We start from the raw sequence: 20,476 nt of genomic DNA, 5'->3' as shown, positions 1-20,476 counted from the left end.
AGGAGAGATACCAGTTGAGAGACCTAGGCATAGATGGGAGGATAATGTTAAAATGGTTCTTAATCACACAAGATACGAGACTAAACAGAGGGTTTTTCTGTTACAGGATAAGGATTTGTGTTAGGCCCTTGTGGATACGACAGTGGACATTGAGGTTCAGCAAAAGACAGAATTTCTTGAGAGACTGAGGGACTGTTGCCTTCACAAGGACAAATTTGTTCTACGGAATCATTTTTTTGTGTGTCATACACGATATCTAGGCAGTTGGTTAATAAATAACAGCCCTTAAATATCTATCCGCATTCAAAACTAAGCCTGTGAATCGAATGGCGTCTCCATCATCAACCCCATCGCTCTGATGATGGAGGCAAGAGGCACTTTTGAAACGTCGGTAAAATAATACCAGGCTACGCCCCCTTGAGAACCTGAAATATTACATCCTGTAGTTGTATTACAGAACTTACTTTTTAGTGGCAACTAATTTGTAATTGGGTTGTTTGGAATGGTCTATAAAGCGGCTCTGAAATTGGCCGTACCTTCTTCCTGGACGTTATAGGTAGCCTACTTTCTCATATTCATAAAATGTCTTTCTGGATTCTATAGCTCAGAGCAAAAGCGGGTTGTTCTTTGTTATTGGCAACTGCAGTAACGTGACTTCGGCTTTTATAGCTGGGTATTATCCGTAGGAAGACGATTGGAGGAACAGATCCAGCGCTGTCATTCTGCTTCTAACTCGGCTCTGAAGTTATGAACATCATAAATTTCAGCAATAAGAGTGGATGTAAAAATACCAGTTTTGGGGACCACACAACGTATGAAGTATAGACCTGCACAAAATGTCATCGCTATGCATGTCTAAGCGATGAATACTAAAAAAGAGATGGATTTTGTTTGAGCGTTTGATAGTTCTTCAGCTGGTAGAGAGATTATCTTTTGTCATATGACCCGAAGGTTTGTTAATCTGCTCACAGGACCTTACCATAGCGTCTTATCCTGAAACAGATTAATCCAGTCCACAGATTTTAAAATACATTTTAATATTATCTCCTCATCTAAACCTTGGACTTACGAATGGTCTCTTCGTTTTCCTACCTAAAGGTTTGTAACATTTCTCATCTCTTCCATACGCCATACGTGTCCCGCCAATATTATCTTCATTCTTTGATAATTCCACAATATTTGGTGGAGTGTCAAGTCATACTTCTTAAAGACAAGCAAATTTATTCACAATTCAGCAACGTATATGAACTTGGATTGTATTAGGCCACATGACGAAAAGGAAAGTAATTTATGAAAATATATATCGTAATAAAATTTAGGAAAGAAATTCCGTCCTATGTGAACAGAATACATAAAAACGAGGCAGTACGATTTCATGAAGTTATACTGCACCAACGTTTCGAATGGAGTGGTGTTAAGGGTTCTCCGAATTTAATATCCCTTTTTCGTGAGTGAAATTCTGACGAACTGCAGTGTTCGTGATAATCTGTTTATTTGTTGCTGTGTTATCAAAGAAAACAGGTCTTTTGTGGGCCATGCTGTCTGTATCGGATATTATAAACTCTCACTTCCTTTAGTAAGTCATAACCGAGAGGAAACTTGAAAACAGTTTCTAAACTATTAGACATTAAGTATCTGTGTGTGGCACTGAACTGGCACGCGCCCAATGCAGAACTGAGAACTGGTTCAGTGCACCGCGACCGAAAAGGACAAGTAGGTGTGTGTTAAGGAGCAGGAATTTTCTGCATTGGAGTGCAGTTTTAAAATGCATTTCTTTTTGATTTTGCATCCCGCATTGACCTTGATGTTTATGTATTGCAGATAAAATACGAAACTTATCAACAGCATAAATGTTAAAGAAACAGGGCATGGTGGTATGGGCCATATTTGTGTGTGCCCAACATCACATCGACTCTGACGATGAAGGCAGAGACATTCTTCGATATGTTGGATGTTGTCTCCGTTCTCACACAACTGCATTCATTCAACATAAAAGTTTCAGATTTTAAATATAATTACGTTTTTTTTTTGCAAAGTTTTCTTTTCTAAGAATCGGTATTTTTAATGAAACGTATTACCAGCACACATATTAACCAACCTTAATGGACAATGGAGATAAGTTGAATTTACGTGCAAACGAGTATTTATATTGTCGTTTCCGTCGCTTCAGTGAGCATCAGACAATACATGTTTGCTTCGAACGGCTATTACCCTACATTCCATTACAATGTCACCACCCCACCCCTTCAACACACTGTAGATCCTTCCGCAGCATCCAGTTTTGTTCCCATACATGGCGGTCCGGTACAGTCGCAGACAATTATTGTGACACCTTGTCTTGTAACGTAGAACCAAAATATTTGTGGACTATTGTACGCTGCTTCTCTTGTGTGCATCCTCATAACACTCGTTGGCCAAGCTTCCGGTCACGAAAAATTGATGTCCTCCCAATTTATGCGTTCTTTGCACACAGAGCATGAAATAAAGGCATAAGCAACAAATTATGGTTATTCGTCCACAAGTTTGGTTAGTCTTTAGTACTTCTCGTCCAACAACACAGAATACCGTAATCCGACGTTGGTGTATGAGGATGGGAAGTACAAATTATGAAACTTCTCATTGTCCAATTTTCTCCATTCTGTTCGAGAGTTCTGGATTTTGTTTTGGTGCGTGTGGTACCTGCTAAGCAGAATTAGGGATACTGAAATATTTCAGTCTTTGACTTCGACCTGTCACGTAGGGTCCATTAGGACTCGAACAGCTGGAAACTGAAGTGACAAAAGAATCCATGTTCTTTCCTTTTTAGTGTCGCCGTATTTTACTTCCTTCTCGCAAGAAGGAAAACCTGGGTTCCAAGAAAAGACACATTACGATAGTAACATTACAAGAGGAAGCTATTGGGTAGAATGGCGCAAGACAGGGACCGCGGTCAAGGCCAACAAAGAGTGCCTTCGCCTATGTGAAAGCTCCTTTGCCGTTTCTGTCTTTCGAAGAAACACACTGTCTTCATCTTCAGTCTTGATGCTGGAGGTAGTAAGCACCTCCGAAACGGTCAGTTTGTACCAAACTACATGGCGCAACATCATAGAAGACTACCATATTTACGTACACTCATCGCCGTTAGAACATTTAAATATCCCACATTTTTGAACTTGGGTTCGAATCTTTTTTCCTTCTGTTGTAGCTGAGAGCGACATCTGCACGTTCAGCCTGAGGACTGAACACTTCTCGTCCTGCGAAGATGCAGCGGCTACCAAGGATCTGTTCGTGGTTAGGACGCGGCCAGAATCCGTGCGGAGGTTATATGAGGCGGCGGCGAAGACGCCAGTCCACGTCATGCGGCAGCTGGACAGGTACCGTCGCGACGGCCGTCGAAGTTCGCGCTACTTCCTCTGTACTCCTGTCCTGGGCGGTGAGCGCCGTAGCGTCGCTAAGATAAAGCACAAGCCAGGCATCGACATAGAAACTCGAATGGTGAGTAACTCTGTGCAGTCATTTGTTTTCAATAAAACGATTGACGATAAACCATCTGCATAACTTTTTCCAACCATGCCAGGTCATCTTCAGATCTAGAGCTCTAGATGTTCTTCAGATGTTCCATAAACAGGAATTATCTGTTGCACAGAAAGAATTCATACATTTACAGGTGTATTAATCGACGTTCCGGACCAATTTAATGGTGTTTACTTGAACTAACATCTGTTTTAAGATGGCTGTTTTCTGGATTGTAGCTCCCTGTAGTCTGGTAGAAGTTTACTGACTTTCCAGAGGTGTTTGCTGCCCCAATCATCGTCCTAATGATGGAGGCAGCAACGACCTCTGAAACGGTAGTAAATTTCTACCTGACTTCACGGTCTTATAACCCAAAAGACAGCCATTTTCATGTTCACCGCCGTGAAAACCTCGAATCCTTCTAACATGTCGTAAGAAAATATTTGTGTAGATCGTTTTCTGTAGTGGCGAATATTAAAATTATTGCTATTTATGGACTGAGTAGAATACCTGGTTAATTAATGAAATAATAGCAGTTTATAAACTCAGTTTTGTTATTTCGTGAAAGACCATTTACGTTCTGTAATTTTTCTTTACAGAAGAATACCACAAATGCCGCTAAAGAGTCGAAATGGGTGTAGTGTATATATATATATATATATATATATATCGATCACAAAGGATGAATAGCGTGACTGATTCGAATTGAGAAGATTCCCGTATTGACGTTTAACTCTCTTATATTTCTCGAAGGTTTTGCCTGTTATTAATGACTGAGGATTTTGGGTCTGCCAGTCCAAGTTTATTGAAATCTTTTTTCGGATCATATGGTGTTTCTGTTTCCTGCTATTTAAAGACGCTTTCTCAGCTGTACAATTAAATTAGTGTGAAATGAGAATATATTTTTTTTTTGTAATGAAGTAGGCGAATGGAAGTGGTCTTTGCTTATTTTTAGATATATCAGTATTTTCTGTATGGACCGAGGTAAACAACAAACATTTCAACAGTTATAATAACGGGGTTCTGAGCCTGGAATAGAACCTGGGACTTCCCAAATACGAAAGAAGCGCCAGTCATTTGATGGCCTGGGTAATCGTTCTGTGTGTTTTTAATTTGAAGATGTACGGAAATGAAGCTGAGATTCTTAATTCTCGTTTTGTCACGCTGAGTAGTTGCATTTCAGGTTCTGGTGCCTGTGAATACGAAGATAGCTTTCTTCTGGGTTGTAGCGCCGTGTAGTCTGGTAGAAGTTTACCGACAATTCAGAGGTCATTGCTGCCTCCATCATCAGGGCGGTGAGGTACTCATTGTATTGATACTCGTGTACCACAAATCTGTGTAAGGACGATCTCTGTCAAACGCAATCCTTTTCTTATCGAGAAATATCTCTGGCCCTGTGAATACTGAGTAAAGGGGAATGCGAGATTATGTGTGATAAATGAAGATGCCTGTTGGAAAGGAGAAACAAACAAAGAGTGAAGAAAATAAAAATAAAGAATGGAAGGAAAGAGGCAGAACTGAAAATTTCTAACATCGTCTAAAGAGTGTTATGGCCTCGTGAATACTGAGTAGAAATAAATGAAAAATTAAATAATTTTATTTTGCTGCTAGGTTTTGGACTGAATTTATTTTGAGCAGGATTGGGTATTATTCTGTTCCAGCTAAATCAGATCCTGTAGCCGGATCCTGTGAACACAATAATGATCTTTCGTAATGCTTAAAAAAATCAAGAAATTTCTGCAGGTCTGTGCTCCGTAAAGTTTGTTATGAATGAAAGACATGGTCACAGCTAGTTACTTATAGCTCTACCGCTGTTGGCGAACTTGGACCCATGTCTCCTGATTTACATAAGAAAAATGGGTTGTAGGAAGCGTTGCGTTTTGGGCAGCAACATTATTAAACAATTTTTTCCTCACACCTTGACACACCAGTTTTGAAGGGAACCAACGTAACATTTATATTGAGGTTTAGAGATTAACGGATCGTACAACCGGACATCCGGCATTGGGCATATTGGGTATCATCTAATATTCGGTTCAGAGATGTGGCAACTCAGGAATTCCAACGGAACGCCTTCAACTTCTTGATTTCACCCCCCCCCCCCTCCGGTGCACCGTCATACATGGTCCGGGCCACCGAGAGCCCCGCCACGAAGGCCGCCTCAAAGAAACAGGTACCGTGGACGTAAAGCTTCCAGCAAGAGACTACATCGGCTATGGATGCAGGGTTACTCAACTGTCTGCACAGGGGACCCATAGCCTACTGTTACTCGTATCCAGGGGTGTGCTGTCGGTTTGTTAACAAGGGACCCCACACTAACAAGTTGTATTTTCAAGCAAAGTAATGAATGACTCATACATGCAGTATAAGAAAATTTGTGGGTTGTTCGATGTAGTGTTGTCAAAAATCAGCAAGGGGCCCGCGTGAGCCCCAACGATGTCTTTGCAGCACACTGTGCTCCTTTGGGTAAAATTACGTTGGATACGAAGTGGTCCTCATTTCAAAAAATGAAGTTACATCTAAATTACCACAGATAAAATAAAGCACATGTTCTGCTAAATATAACACGGGAAGGGTTAATATGTTATGTGATGACCATTTCATGGTTTCCACTGCCACGTTAGTCAACAAGTGGGTGTCAAATGAAAGGAGACACGGATTCCTTGCAGGTCGCGTACTGTTCCCCATTCCTCCACCCTAGGACAGACACACCTGTCTCCGAGTGCTAACTGGACGTATAAATACAAGATAGTCGCTTCTCCCATCGTTCTTACCTGAGGACGAACTTCAACTAGCAGACGGAACATAGGGAATTCTGAAAAAAATAATTCATGTTATCTTCGATTGGAAGATGACGAGAGATTCATGTATGGAGTATACCATTTAAATTGCAACCAAACAAAAATTACTTCCAAGGTACAAAAATGAAATCAGAAGCAGGTCCCAAGGTCTCGTGTCGTAGTTGCCTTTGTTGCTAGGCCGCTGCTCACGCCAGTTGCGCAAAAGCTCAGTAGTCGGAGTTAATTTACTACTCGTTGATCACCTTTTTTAAAAGTCTCGGCGCTGATGCATCTCGTTAAACATCAAGTAGCAGCTTTGTGGAACTTGTTGCCAGCGACTTCTTAGTTTCTGTTGTTGACCGTGTTTACATGCAGAGATGCAGACATCCTCGCTTCTTTGGACCGTCTTTGCTACGTTTATTCTCCAAAATTGTCTCCGCCCAAACCCCTCCTCTGTCTTTTACTTTACCACAAGCCTTTGTGTCTACCCACGCAGTTCGTGGGCCTTCGTACTCAATTTATTAATTATCTGAGTATAAGGGAACTATAGACTAACCGCAGCTGCGCCCAGGTTCATTTCTGCATATCTGTGTTATATGCGTCCGTCTGTGTAGTGTTCATTACCGCTTTCACAAAAGCCCCGTAATGGACCGCTGTCCTAGGCTAGTTAAGCCCACACCTTCCCACCCTGTGTCTGTAGTATCCATTTTAATATTATACTCCCATCCCCTCTTCGCGGTTGCTTATCTGTTGACTGTGGTTAAAAACAAATTAGCCTTGAAAAAGTCTAATTATTTTTCACAATATTAGAATTGTTATTTATGAAGTTTGTCTTAATGTCGTAATTTAAATAAAGCCGTTTTAAAAGTGTCTTCAGAAACGTCGCTGTCCAATATGGTGATGATGATGGTGATAATAATATTAATAATGAGGCTGCAGCCATCAACAAGATGAATCATCATCATCATCATCGCTTTGGGTTAATATATTAGGGGCACTGGCACGAATGTTATTTTCATCACAGAATATTTTATCAACAAGAAAACCTTTTGTGGTCTGCTTTTGCTTGTACACGATTGTACCAAACCACCGTTTACTCTCCTCCACGAAGTCCTATCGTACGTCATTCCATCATAATCACCAGGTCGGCCAATTCCTGGAGTTTAATTCAATTTTAAGCGTTGACTTGGAATGCGAGAGACATTTGGATTAGGGTATAATGGATGAACAAATTATGGGGCCTCAACCATCATTCAGTGGCGGAGCGTGACTTGTTCAGAAGTGTTTGCTAAGTGTCGTGAACGTTTTGGCATTCGAATATATACATCGTTTTTGCACTGGGCCCTTCAATTCCCAAGGCTGAATGAGTTACGTAAAATTGTTATTACGAAACACGGATTATCTTGCGGACTGTTTAATGACAATCAGCCACTGTTTTATCTGAGGTGGTAGCACGACAGATGAAGCTCGGAGACGCAGACGGCTGCATTTGGTAACAGTTGCATACATGTAATTTTCAAAATCTGGACAGGCTCTTTACATGAAGATGGTTGTTTCGTACCCTGTTCATTCATGATGAATCAACTCTAGAATTCATGTACCAAATGAAGTGAGAGTTGAATTCTTGAAGCGTAGGTTAGGAAGCAAAGTCAAATGACCTTTTCCATGCAATTCACATAAAGTAATAATTGGATAAATGTGAAATTAATATTAACTCTTCATGTCTTTCGTTAGGCTCAGCCCGATTTTCGTGTGGCAATTATATTCGGATCTGATATCGGGGGATTGGTTTATCCTCACAGTATCAAAATGTCGCAAAAAAATAAGACTTTAATTGGAATATTTTTGTCCAGGTTTGCTATTTGTTTAAATATGTTCTGAAATTGAAATAACATAAATCGAACTGGGCGAATTAAGTATGTTAAAGTAATCAATTATGATGGGTTCCTGACTAGGTTATGAAGAATCAATTTTGTATATAAGGAAGTATAACGTTTAGAATTTCTGTAACTGGATTATTTCCAGCCTGCTGCTGTTAACGACCTGCGACGTTGGACATCAGAGGAAGCTTTTGGTGACATAACTGTAACCCCGGACTGTACAAGCCGTATTGGTTTCTTTATGGATGCTGGAGTTCCTGAGGTCGGTGCAGAAGATGACAATATAGATTCCGGCACAGATCACCGACTGCCGTCCCCCGAGGAACAAGTCCAGACTGTGGCATTGCGGTTCCCCGCAGAACTTGTGGTCGTGGACGTGTCAGGACGCGCCTTCGACCGAATGACCAGCTTCAGACGTTCACTGATTCATGTCCAGGTAGACGCAGATGGCACGGTTAGAAGGCGCAGTGGCCGAAACAGGAAGCCACGTGGTCGACGAAGGAATACTATAGCGGGAACCGACCAACGCGAACTTGAGGAAGCAGTCACGGGGTAAGTGGGAGTTAGTACTGAGCTTTATGAAACAGTTCTCTGACAGAACAATGAAAGTATGATGAAAGAGCCTGTTTTGTCTGGGCGTAAATATCTGAACATTCAAGTTGTGGTAATAGATTCAGGTTCTTAAAAGTCAATGTAGAGTTCTGAATCTCCAACCAAGGCACAGGTGATTGGATTTTAACAAAGTAGATGTGAGAAGAATATTGTGTGAGAATATTCACTGCACTCATCTTGTTCAGGGTAGGGTCCACTGGTGGGTTATTGTGAACATGGTAATTATATTTTATTTTGATAAGAGATGGGGAATTACAACATAAGTGTCTGAAGAAGGATTGTACCTTTGGGAGAAAATCAGTCGGGCTAAAAATGGCTATCTAGTGAGTTATTCACATCGTCTAAGAATGAAGAGTACATGTGGTAGTCACGGAAATTTGTGCTTCCACAAGTCTCCTCCCTCCCATCTCATCCTTCATTGTCACATATGTACATGTGTTCTGGAAATGGCAATTGTACTTGTTCACAGAATCATCTGTAGTATGTGCATACTGAGACAGATATCAGTAACATCTTTTGTCTGCCATATGATGAAATATATCTTGACATTTTTTAATAATTAAATCATAACGGTAACTAATAAATTAATTGAATTGAATTGAATTGAATTGAATTAGCCTGAATATACACAGTGTTCTTGTCTTCCATTTCAGGGATGCCCCAAGTGGAAGTGCGGGTGTACCAGATATTAGTGCGGACTCTGTCTCTGTGATGCGTAGTGCAAGCAGCGACCTTCTCCGTTCTAAAGATGATTCTCCACTGGATGGCAAGAAATCCCATTTCAATACACTGAAACAGTGGGGCAAGGTGAAATTAAAATTGATACGTAGTGTCAGCGGAGAATCTAGTAAAGCCTTACCAGACGAAACAAACATTTATGAAACAGTTATTGCTAAAGGAAAGAAGGGAGAGACAAAACATGAAAAGAAGCAATCATCTGTTGGAACAAATATTCCCATTTCTACTTCCTCTGGGGCTATGAATATGGCTGTTAAATTACGTGATAGTTCGGTACGAAGGCGTGCACTCACGAATGGTAAAGAAGATCCTCTTCATTCATCATCTGGAAACTGGAGTGCAAGTTCAGAAAGTGGTCGAGCTTCAATTGGTTCTGAAAATACTGCTACAACACATCAGCCAAAATCAACGACTACCCTCTCTTCGGCTGCTACGTCCAGCAATTCTCTGAGTCACCATCAAGCGCCTTCCTCTTCTGCTGGCAGCCGCCGGAAATTCCTCAATACTTCTGCTTCTTCCTCTATTAGTGAAGGGACCCTGACACCTGATATTATGTCAGACCTTGTGGCTCCTTTCCCAGATGATGGTGAGACAAGTTCCATTTACTCCTGTGACACTGAGGGTTACTACACTTCCTTTCATATGGATAGTGGCCTCAAAACTCTTAAAGAAGAAGAATCTTTGTCACCCCAGACACCTCTTCATTCCACCATGGCTCTTTCTACATCACCAGGACGAAGTAACACTACACTAACAGCCGAGAATGAATATGAACTATTTGGGAAAGGATCTACAAGCACAACAACAAGCTCTGCTGGGACGGTGTGCACCACACTGTTGGTAGGTAATGACAACAGCATGTCAGTTGCTCCAGCTCCTGCAGTACCTGAGCGAAAGAGTTCTTTGGAGGGGAAAGAAGGAAAAAGTAGTCAGATGGTCGTGGCTGTGATTCACAAACAACAAAGTGAAATTCCATCAGAGTCACCGGATAGTGGTCATAACACATCAAGCTCACCTGTTGATTCTACAAACAGCCCACCTGGAACTCTAACTGGAAGGAGTTCTGAATATGAGTTCTCTGAATCCGATTTGGAAGGCGTTGATAGGATAGAGAGGATTAGAGTTAAGACAACCATAAATTCAAGTCGCATTCCATCTATGTGTGTCATTACCCCTCCTCAGTCAGATGATGAAACATGCCAATATGTGCCTTCTTATTATAACACGAAATATGGTTCTCAGACACTGCCTTCACAAAGTTCAAATGGGAACACTAGGAGCTACCAATTAACAGAGAGAAGAGATAACAAACACCACCTCAATCTGGAAATGACCTCACCACAACAGAGCAGATCCTCATTCTATAATTCACTTCCAAGAGCATTTGAGAAACAGCTTAGTACAGATTCAGACCATTCGAGTGAGACTGAACCTTCGAGGATAAGGAGTCGTAGTGCATGTAGAGCACCCACACCCATGGATTATAAAGTAGAGAGGTCTGCTTCAGCGAAGACTCGAATGCATGGCTTATCACCTAGTCCAACAAGAAAGGCACTACTTTCAAATGATGCTCAAAAGTCAAACACTCAGCAACAAAAGACAGCACCTACATTTAGGTCCTCCCTCCAGCCTTTCAATAACATGATAGACAAAGTAAAATATGTCATCTCTTCAGCTGGTAGTAGTAGAAAGGGGTCAAAGTCATCAGCAGGAGAAGAAAGTGACAATTCACCAACAGAGTCTAAAATATCACCTCCTGCAGATGCTGGTGACTATGTGACCATTGCTGATGTTCGTAACAACACCAGAAATGAAATATCACGCCAAGTTCAAACTGGGAATGTTTATTCGAATACTGGTGCTGTGAGAACCCCATTGTCTCCACAAGAGAACATGGAATATGTTTCATTGAATGAGCTTCCTGGTAAAGTAAGGACTTCATCACCACCAGGAAATGTTTTAGTATCACCTTCAGATTCACTTGAGCGTAACAAACGTCAGGGAGCAAGAGTGACATTAGATTCTGAGGGTAAAGTTGTTTACTTTTCTGATAGCCTTCGCAGAAACAAAGGTGCTCATACAACCTTCGAACCAGGTCCTTACGTAAAGGACCCTACAATTGGAACACCAGTTGGCAGTCCAGTTCCAGCGCACAGAGTTCCTAAATCCAATATCCGTCCAGTTGCAATATCAAACCAGCAAGGCCGTAATTCTCCTTACCTTGTAGGAGGCACAGTTGATGTTCTCAGCTCTCCAGTGTCCCAAAGGGGCAGGCCCCTGTCACCACGACAACAGATCTCACCCACACAAGGCATACCAACATCACCAACTTCCCCACAGCTTGGAAAGGTTATAATCAAGGCAGGAAGTAAAACTACACCAATGACAAGAGTAGCATCTCCACCTTTAGCTGTAGCTTCCCGTCCAATGTCCCCGAAGCCTTCTTCAGCAATGGCAAGTGGTCGTGGGGCGTATGTTCATATGCAGTCAGCGCATCAAAGATGTGTGAGTCCACCAGGGGGAAGATCAATAGCTCTGCCTGCAACCTCACCCGCAGAGGACGACGAAGGTAAGATCCCGCCTTGTCCTGCTAACCCGAAACTCGTCGCCTCATACTTGCAGCGCACCAATCCTGCCCTCTACAACCGCATCAGTGAGCAACAGACTTCTTGCAACCTCAATCCAACCAAGATAAAACGAAGTGACAGTTACCGGATGGCTAACTCACCACTCATGCAAGCAAGGAAGCTGACCAATATTGAGATTGCTGCAGCAAATATGAATAATAACCCCAATACCAAAATAACCTTCAAGGCTGATACAAACCTTGATTCCATGAAGGAGAATAAAGTTATTGGCTGTGGCAATGACAAGAATAACCCAATTTCAGAACGAAACATGGGCAATACAAGATCAGACTCTTGGAAAGTCAAACATGGTGGTGATAGTGGCAGAGTTGAATCAGGTCAGGCAAAGGATGTAACCCTGGCCAAGACAGTGATCAATCCTAATCTCCTTGGACGGAAGTTCTATGGGCCGCAGATAAAAGTAGACCCAAACCTATTCTCTGCCACTGCTACTCCGCCTGTAACTGTACCACAAGACACTGAGCATGCACGAGCGCTCAACAATGCAGGTAACAACACGGAAATCTGGTAATGCACTGAGCGTTTTGTCCACCTTTGAATTGGCTTGTTTATGGTAGATTGCCTAGTTTCTGTGATATTTGTTGCTTTGCTTTGAAGATGGACATTTATATGTATTTTTGTATGTTTTTGTAGGTCTAATTCAGAATTAGTTGATGTAGATGTAGTTAGTAAACTGCACATTATCTTGTTCAGTTCTGACCATTGCACTTTAGGTGTAGCTTGCATGCATACCTTTCACTACAATATTATATGTCACTTATTGGAAATAAAAGGAAAGATATGTGTTTCATACAAAGAGCTGTGACCCTTCTTCTGTCTGAATATTATTTGACATACTATTTTTGAAATTACTCCCAAAGAGTAGTTCCACGAAAAGGTGTTTATGAAGTGTGTCTTCTTCACTCCATGTATGGGTTCTTTTCATGAAACAATTTTTATATTGTGATTTTATTGGCATTTCATGGGATTGTTGTGAAATAGCGTGGTATGGATGCTTTGCAAAACTGTCATATTTCTTGAGGTCTGGTTGCTCTTTGTTCATTATATGATATATTCTTTGGCACAGATTGAAAACTTTGCTCTTCATTTTACTTGGGTTGCACTAATGTTACAGATTGTATGTATGTGTGTGACTTGGCAAATATGATTGTACATGCAGTGATTTATTAAGTTTGTTCCTTTCTGTTATTTTAAAAATAATTGTAATGTATTATATATGCAGCTGTATATACAGTTTGGTTTTAAATAGGGAATGCATTTATATGTTGACTTTAATTTTTATAAAATTTATTGCAAAAACTGGCACAAAAATTTATACTGTAGTTAATCATGTTACATGTTTCTGCTGTAAGATTTTTTTATATTTGCTTAGATATTTAATAACTTCGGAAGGAGAGGTTTCAGATGCAGGTTTATTAATCTCAGAAAACTCTTCAATCAATTGAGTGCAATTGGAAACCTTTTTATATGGACTGACAAATGTCCAGTGTGCCTTGAAAATTTTTGATGTGCATTTAATTTAAATGCAAAAGAAACAAGACAGAGAAGTAAAGAAAAGTGGATGGAAATGGATAGATGTGAAGAGAACATTTACCATATTAGGGTTTCATGTAAACCAAGCTCGTAAATCTTTTAAGTACAGTGGTAAACTTATCTTCTAGTACCAACTACTAAACATTCACTAGCTCTGCTTTTTGACCACAGTGTTTATTTATGGGTTTCATATGATTATAAAATTAACAGTGTGTATTTCCCTAAACAGCGTTAACTGAATGATCTGTATAATGGAGATGCATTGTGTTCTTTTTTGAGGTAGGAACTGAATTTTTAAATATAATTTCTGTTTGAGGGGTCATGCAGAAGTTTGTGGATATTTAGTGCAATGTATGAACATTGTTCATGATGGACTTGATGAGTATGTGACATCTCACTACTGCTTGCAGAAAAAAAGCATGATGTCACTTCAGGGGAAAGCATGATGCTTCTTGCAATGGGCATAACATAAGATGTTTGCTTTTTTCTTTCATACTTGTATAAACTGACAAATAGAGATATCTTTCTCATGGAATATAACAGGGCAACATGCTGATTGGTGTGTTCTAAAATTTGTTTCCTACATGAAAGATACAGTACTTAGTGGTATGTTCAAACATAAATTCATAATTTGCCAGCACATCACAGTAAGGTCTTAAGTGTCAGATTATGAGGTATGCCTTCCAAGGTAAGTAAAGTAAAGTAAAGTTTGTCCCACTATACGCCATGTAGGCGTTTGGGGTGAGAGGAGGTATAGCTCCTCTCTTCCTTGACCTCGATGCCTTCCAAGGTACTATAATAAATGGTACACTTGCGGTAAAGCTGTGTTATAGACTTTGATTCTGCACTGAGTCAACAAATGTCACATAGACTTGCTAATTATAATTATTTTAAAGAGTTCTTTCTTCTTTTTTAATATAATCCAGTTTGCCATGTGATTCTTCGATTTCAGTTCCTTCAGTTCTGTTTCTGACAGATTCTCAAAATGCACTATACATTTAAAACTACTGCTTACATTGAGCTAAGGGCTGTGGTTTCCAAACTCTTTAAACAATATCTGTGCAATATCTTACTGATCTTCTGTATTTACTATATATCTGAATTTTTCCCCATATTACTAGCTATTTATGAATTTAAAGGATTGATAGAAGTTTCTTAAAAGAAATTCTGAATCCATTGTTTTATTTATTGCTCTAGAAAGAAGAAATTTCAGATTAAGTTTAGATTGTTTCTACCTTTGGCTAACTGGCAATGCAACTTTGATTAAAAGATACCATAATTGAGAATGGCTTGGAAAGTATTTAATTTAATATGATTATTTTTTAAAAATTCTGGCGTGTTTCTCCAGTTCGACATCTGGTAATTTCACATCTCATTATCTTATTCTTGCTTTGATAATTCTGTGCAAATATCTTAATGCTTTCATAATTTCATTATTTGTTTTCAGTGTTTGCTAATATAATATATTATTCCAAATAATATCATTGCTAGTTCAGGTATGTACATAGACAGTCATATAATTATGTAAAGTACATTATTTATTAATTAAATATATAAAATTAAAAAGTGTACAATATTATTTGTCACTTATGTGTAAAATTTTTATTTCGTAAAAACAGCAAAGGAGTTCAAAAGAAAAGGATTTTTGCTAAACTTTTAAAATTGCATTTGGTTTTTGTGTGTGTGCATGTACATGTGCTGTGTGTCTGTTTTCCAGTAATGCAAGAATAACATTTGTTTTCCTTTGTGAGACTGCATCTGTAGGTTATGTATATCTGTGAGTTTATGAAATGCATCTATAAATTCAGGTTATAGATAGACCATTATATGTCATGATTTAACCTTTGTCAGCTGTGTGTCACAACTTATTGGCAGTGCAGTAGGTTGTATGTAACAGTAGCATACTGCTAATTTATAAAATCCAGCAGTCAAAGCCTGGCCTTTTGTATGGAGGTTTAAATACTTATTGCTGTACAATAAATGAGCTGGTGTAGCTCAGTAAGTATAGTGACTGGCTACGGACTGGACGACCGGGGTTCGATCCCCGATGGTGGCAGAGGATTTTTCCTCTAGCCTCTGCATCCAGACTGGCCCTGGGGCCCACCCACTCCTATCCAGTGGGTAATGGGATCCTTTCCCAGGGGTAAAGTGCGGCCGGGGTGTGATGCTGACCACTCACCCCCATCTGGTGCCGAGGTCAAGAATGAGTAGGAGCTATACTGCCTGTCCCCCCAAGCGCCTACATGGCGCATAGTGGCACAGCTTTACTTTACTTATTCCTGTACAATAAACTTTAAAAGTAATTTTAAAATAAATAAATCAGACAAATATCTGTTGTATGGAACATATTCACTTAGAATTATTCAAACAAGTGTCATTGCATTTTAGTGTGCACATTAAAGACCTCCTTTTGACAGTTTGCCTCATGCAGGTTTTTTTGTTAATTTCGACTAAACCTTTCAAGTGACCACAGCTACAAAAGCTACTTTATTCAGTATTGTTTGTAGCTATATACAGATATTACGTAATTATATGACACTTGCACTACAAACTTGCAATGATACAATATATTAATGCCATCTTCTGAAATTCTGTCTAATTATGTCTTTGTAATTTGAATGAAAATAGAGATTATATCTTATCTTTTAACACTTTAATTCAAAATGTGGGAGATATGATTATGATAGATGAAAATATTGTTATGGACATGGTCGAAGGATTAATCAAACATCATCGTCAATAATATGTTGTCTTTCTCATGTAAGTGAAACAATACACAAGTAATTTTTGTGACTTAATATTCTTAAAACATTTAAATTCAAATGTAATTTTTATTCGTATGTTTCTGTACTTTTCCCTTTTGATTTAAGAAGTCCAACCAAATGCCATAATAACTACTTTACCTAGTCTCATAAATTCTCTCTCTCCCCAACAGGCCATTGTCCACAAACATCAGATTTATATTTAACCCAGTTGTGGTACTGAATGTCAGCATGACTGTGTTTTGCAAGTTGCTGAATTTGCATATTAAACAAATTGATGTGTATACGTTTATTTTTAACGTAATTGTGTATAGCTAACAATGAATTAACTTGATAAAAATATCTAATATAATATTATTTTTATATGCTCTTGTATATTGTGTTGTGTTTAGGCCTAAGAATGTATTGCTTCTCTAGAATATGAGAGAAATAATTTTTATGTTATGTTCTGCATTTATATTTTTATGCATGATTTGCTAAGTTTGACTAAAGAAATATGCACAAAATTGTTTTTGTTTTCTAAAATTTTGAATTGATGTTTTGGGTTCTGCTCTTGTTTTGAATCACAAGTACCAGTGCATTGCCATTATTTCTGTGTGGAATAAAAGAACATGGCAGTAACTTCTTCACATCTGGTTGTTCATAAATGGAGATGCAGATGTCATCATGAGAAAACTGTAAAAACTTATCAAGCTGGTGAAAACTGTTTTTGCAATTCAGAAGAAGAAAAAGCTGTGGAAAAATAACTGGATGATTAACAGCACATAAACACAACCTGCTCCCACTTCCCAGAATTTGCACCAGATTGAACCTTTTGATGCACTTACACCAAGTAACAAGAAGGTAGAAGGGGTTGCACAGTAATTACTCGTAAGAAAAGGTGACCAGACTGTGACATGAACTACTTTTACGAGCAACATAATATCAGTGGTTCTTCTTATTGATTCTGATATGAAATTATAGTGTTATAGAAAATGGTATTTCTCATATAGCGGATTATTTTATCCTTTACAGTATCTGCCATTTCTAGGATTACCTCCGTGTGTCACATGTTACACTAAAGAAAGCATGTCAGTCCTCTTAAGGTACAAATGACCAATATGATCTGTCTGTCAAATTATAAAGTATATAATGGGCTAATGCATGTGTATAGCATTTATACAAACAGTCTTTACTCAAAAATCAAATTCTAAGTCTCATGCCACTAATGAATAAGTTTATTTAAAATAAAATCCTAGGAAGAGAAAGAAGTGTTTTGAATTTAATAGTGCACCGCAGTTTCTGATTATTCTGCTGATATTATTATATTTATTTTTCTCATTAAATATAATTGTAAATTTTAGAAAACGTTTTTCAGAAAACACAAACTAAATTGTAACTTTGTTATTGTCAACCAGGAGGTCACTGTGATCTGAAAATTTTACAGGGTTATGCAGTGAAAGATAGTTTGTTCCATTTCTTCCAGACCATCAAGCTGCCCTACAGTGAAATGAAATAGCAAACTATGAGAAGCATTGCTAATTAAGACTGCTTATGAAATGTCTGCCAGGATTTAACTCTGGGATTTAATTGCTTAACTGTCTGCTACTGTATTTCACAGCCAGCTGAATCATGCAGAAGCTGTGACGCAGCATAGCTGATAAGTAGTAGTTCATAATTCTGTGACACGTTGTCCAGTAGAACAAATACATCTTTTTAAAGACTTTCTAAAACTTTAAATGTATGTGGTGTGTGAGACTTGACACATTCCATTACTACTACTATTAATAATATCTGCTGTGCGAGGTAACGGAATGTTTAATCTGTTGTAAAATTCCAATGTTTGTAATGATGCAAGTCTTTCAGTTTCTTGTTCATGTCTGGTCACCTTTCTTATGTAAAGCACTTTCAGCAAAGCTATGACCACAACTTCAGTCTGCACCTGTCCATCTTATTGGAGTACAAAGGTACTTGCTTGCTTCAACTATCATCTATTAGACATTCATAATTGGAGCTGAACCCATTTATAACATTCTGTTGTAATAATTGGAAGTGCAGGTAGTTGTAAAGTACAGATATTAAGATGTAGTTTGGTTAGAATTCATTGTAGTATTATTTAATTATTATTTTTTTCTGAAACGTTTGTTGTAAGTAAATTTATATAGAAGTTCACAGTTTTGACAGTATTATTATAATGTTATAGATGGGTTTTTACAGTATGTGCATTTTTCTAGTGTAGATGTAATGGTTCTCACATTGTGACCGTGGTTTGTGTACAATGATAAAAATACTAGCACTAGAAATTTATATTATCTGTTGTTGAAAGCTGTCTGTTTCATCTGAAAGATTTATCACTGCCTCTTAATCTCTAATGTATCAGCAAAAACAAATTGCATATATCTAGTCATGACTAAGCATGGGCATTTGTTTGAATTAATAAATAATTATGTACTGATGTTTATTTTTTATTTAGTTAATTCACAGTTCTTGGGGGCGCAGACATTCATTGGGTGGAATTATTTTTACCTTAAACATTTTGATTTAAGCAATGGCAAGGTATGATTTAACGAAGAAGGCAAGCCAACCGTAAAGTGAAACAAGTGAACAGAAATGTAATTTTCTTGCATTGTAGTTACATTTTCTTGACAAACGTGACTAGTTTATTGTAAAATGTAATTTTTGTAGAATAGCTATGCTTTCAAAAGATCCGTTGATAACACAGTACTGAATTTACATATTATAAATGCTGTATTGTTTGTAATTTGATACAAGATGATTTTAGCCCATTGTTTTGTTTTTTCTTCTTATTCTAAATTTAAATTCTTTGCACCAAGTGAGAACTATACATATACAACATGTTTTGTAAGGTAATGAATAACCATACATTTATGACTGTGCAATTAAGTCTTCTTGTGTGATCATCTGTGTCTGTGTGGAATGAGTTCACAACATTTTGCAGGCTGTCTCTGCCTCCATTATCAGAGATTTTGGTGATGAGTAATACAACTGTATCTTGAAGGTTTACATACAGTTGGCCATCTGAGCTCATTGTCCTTGTCATCCGAGCAGTATTGTAACACTGAAAGTGGCCCTTTATAGGGTGAGTGAATGCCTGACTTCACTCATCATATCAATCCTTGATGGTGCATAGTATAAACTAACTCCATACTCACATGGCTGATTGCCCAAGAAGACTTCATTCTACTCAGTTACCATGAAAGCTTCAAATCTTATATATGATGCACAACTTTTTTATTAATATATTATTGGCAATTTATGGGTGAACAAGCAGCCAAATCTGGTTATCGATTAATAATTTTAAAGAAGGAAAAATTTGCTATACTGATGCTGCACAGTTAGTATTAACTGGGCAGAAATCTAGGGATTTTGTAATTTATTTAGTGGTTCAATAGATAGAGAACAAAAGAAGCATAAAATTTAGGTGCACCATTTGAATTACAAAGCTGGCAAGTGTGTTCTCCTTAGTAGTATTTTCAGTATCTGGCCATATATTATAAAAAAAAGTTGAAGTAATAAAAGATTTATGTGTTAAAGTTCCAAAAATTTAGTATATTTATTTGGAATTGAGTGAATTCCATTTGATACAATTCACACCAACTTGTTTATTTTATATCAGGCATAATTTTTTGCGTGTTTGAAAATGAATATGTGATTAAAACTTTTAAATATGGCATGTAAAAAGAACTCATTTCAACTTAATAACCTGTCATAATGATGAATGGTTATGTTAGGCATTACATATCATTAGTTACAAAAATTGTTATTGTGGAAATATTTACAATCTATTCCTCTTTATTTCATTGTTTCCAAGGAAATAATTAAATCAATAGTGAAACATGTCTTCAATACTGTAATTTACTATGTGTTTCTTGGGCATCAAACTACAATTTTCCATCGTACATTTTCTCTCATTGAGAAGAAAGTGTATAGATATTGAAATCAATAGGCAGATACATCAGTAAATTGGTTTACATACTGGGCATGTTATGATGAAAACATGTAACTGTTATTTTCCATAGCAAGGGGCTCTA

At 38.2% G+C, this 20,476-nt stretch overlaps 1 protein-coding gene across 2 annotated transcripts in view; it reads left to right on the top strand.

The window, feature by feature from the left end:
- gukh (NHS actin remodeling regulator GUK-holder) overlaps positions 1-20,476 on the top strand; it is an 80,809-nt gene that overhangs the window by 54,338 nt on the left and 5,995 nt on the right. Inside the window, exons 2-4 of one of the 2 annotated variants that reach the window (XM_022074214.2) lie at positions 3,185-3,474; positions 8,298-8,704; positions 9,418-12,638. In XM_022074214.2, the coding sequence (XP_021929906.1) occupies positions 3,185-3,474; positions 8,298-8,704; positions 9,418-12,638 (3,918 nt within the window). The remainder of the gene's footprint in view (positions 1-3,184; positions 3,475-8,297; positions 8,705-9,417; positions 12,639-20,476) is intronic. The other variant, XM_022074216.1, reaches the window with a different exon arrangement.

This window comes from Zootermopsis nevadensis, unplaced genomic scaffold (genome assembly GCF_977971745.1).
Source record: "Zootermopsis nevadensis isolate Lab colony 2312 unplaced genomic scaffold, Znev_1.0 Znev_ptg000028l, whole genome shotgun sequence".
In the NCBI taxonomy this organism is placed as follows: Eukaryota; Metazoa; Arthropoda; class Insecta; order Blattodea; family Termopsidae; genus Zootermopsis; species Zootermopsis nevadensis.
The sequence above is the reverse complement of the archived record's forward strand: the minus strand, read 5'-3'. Positions and strand labels throughout refer to the sequence as shown.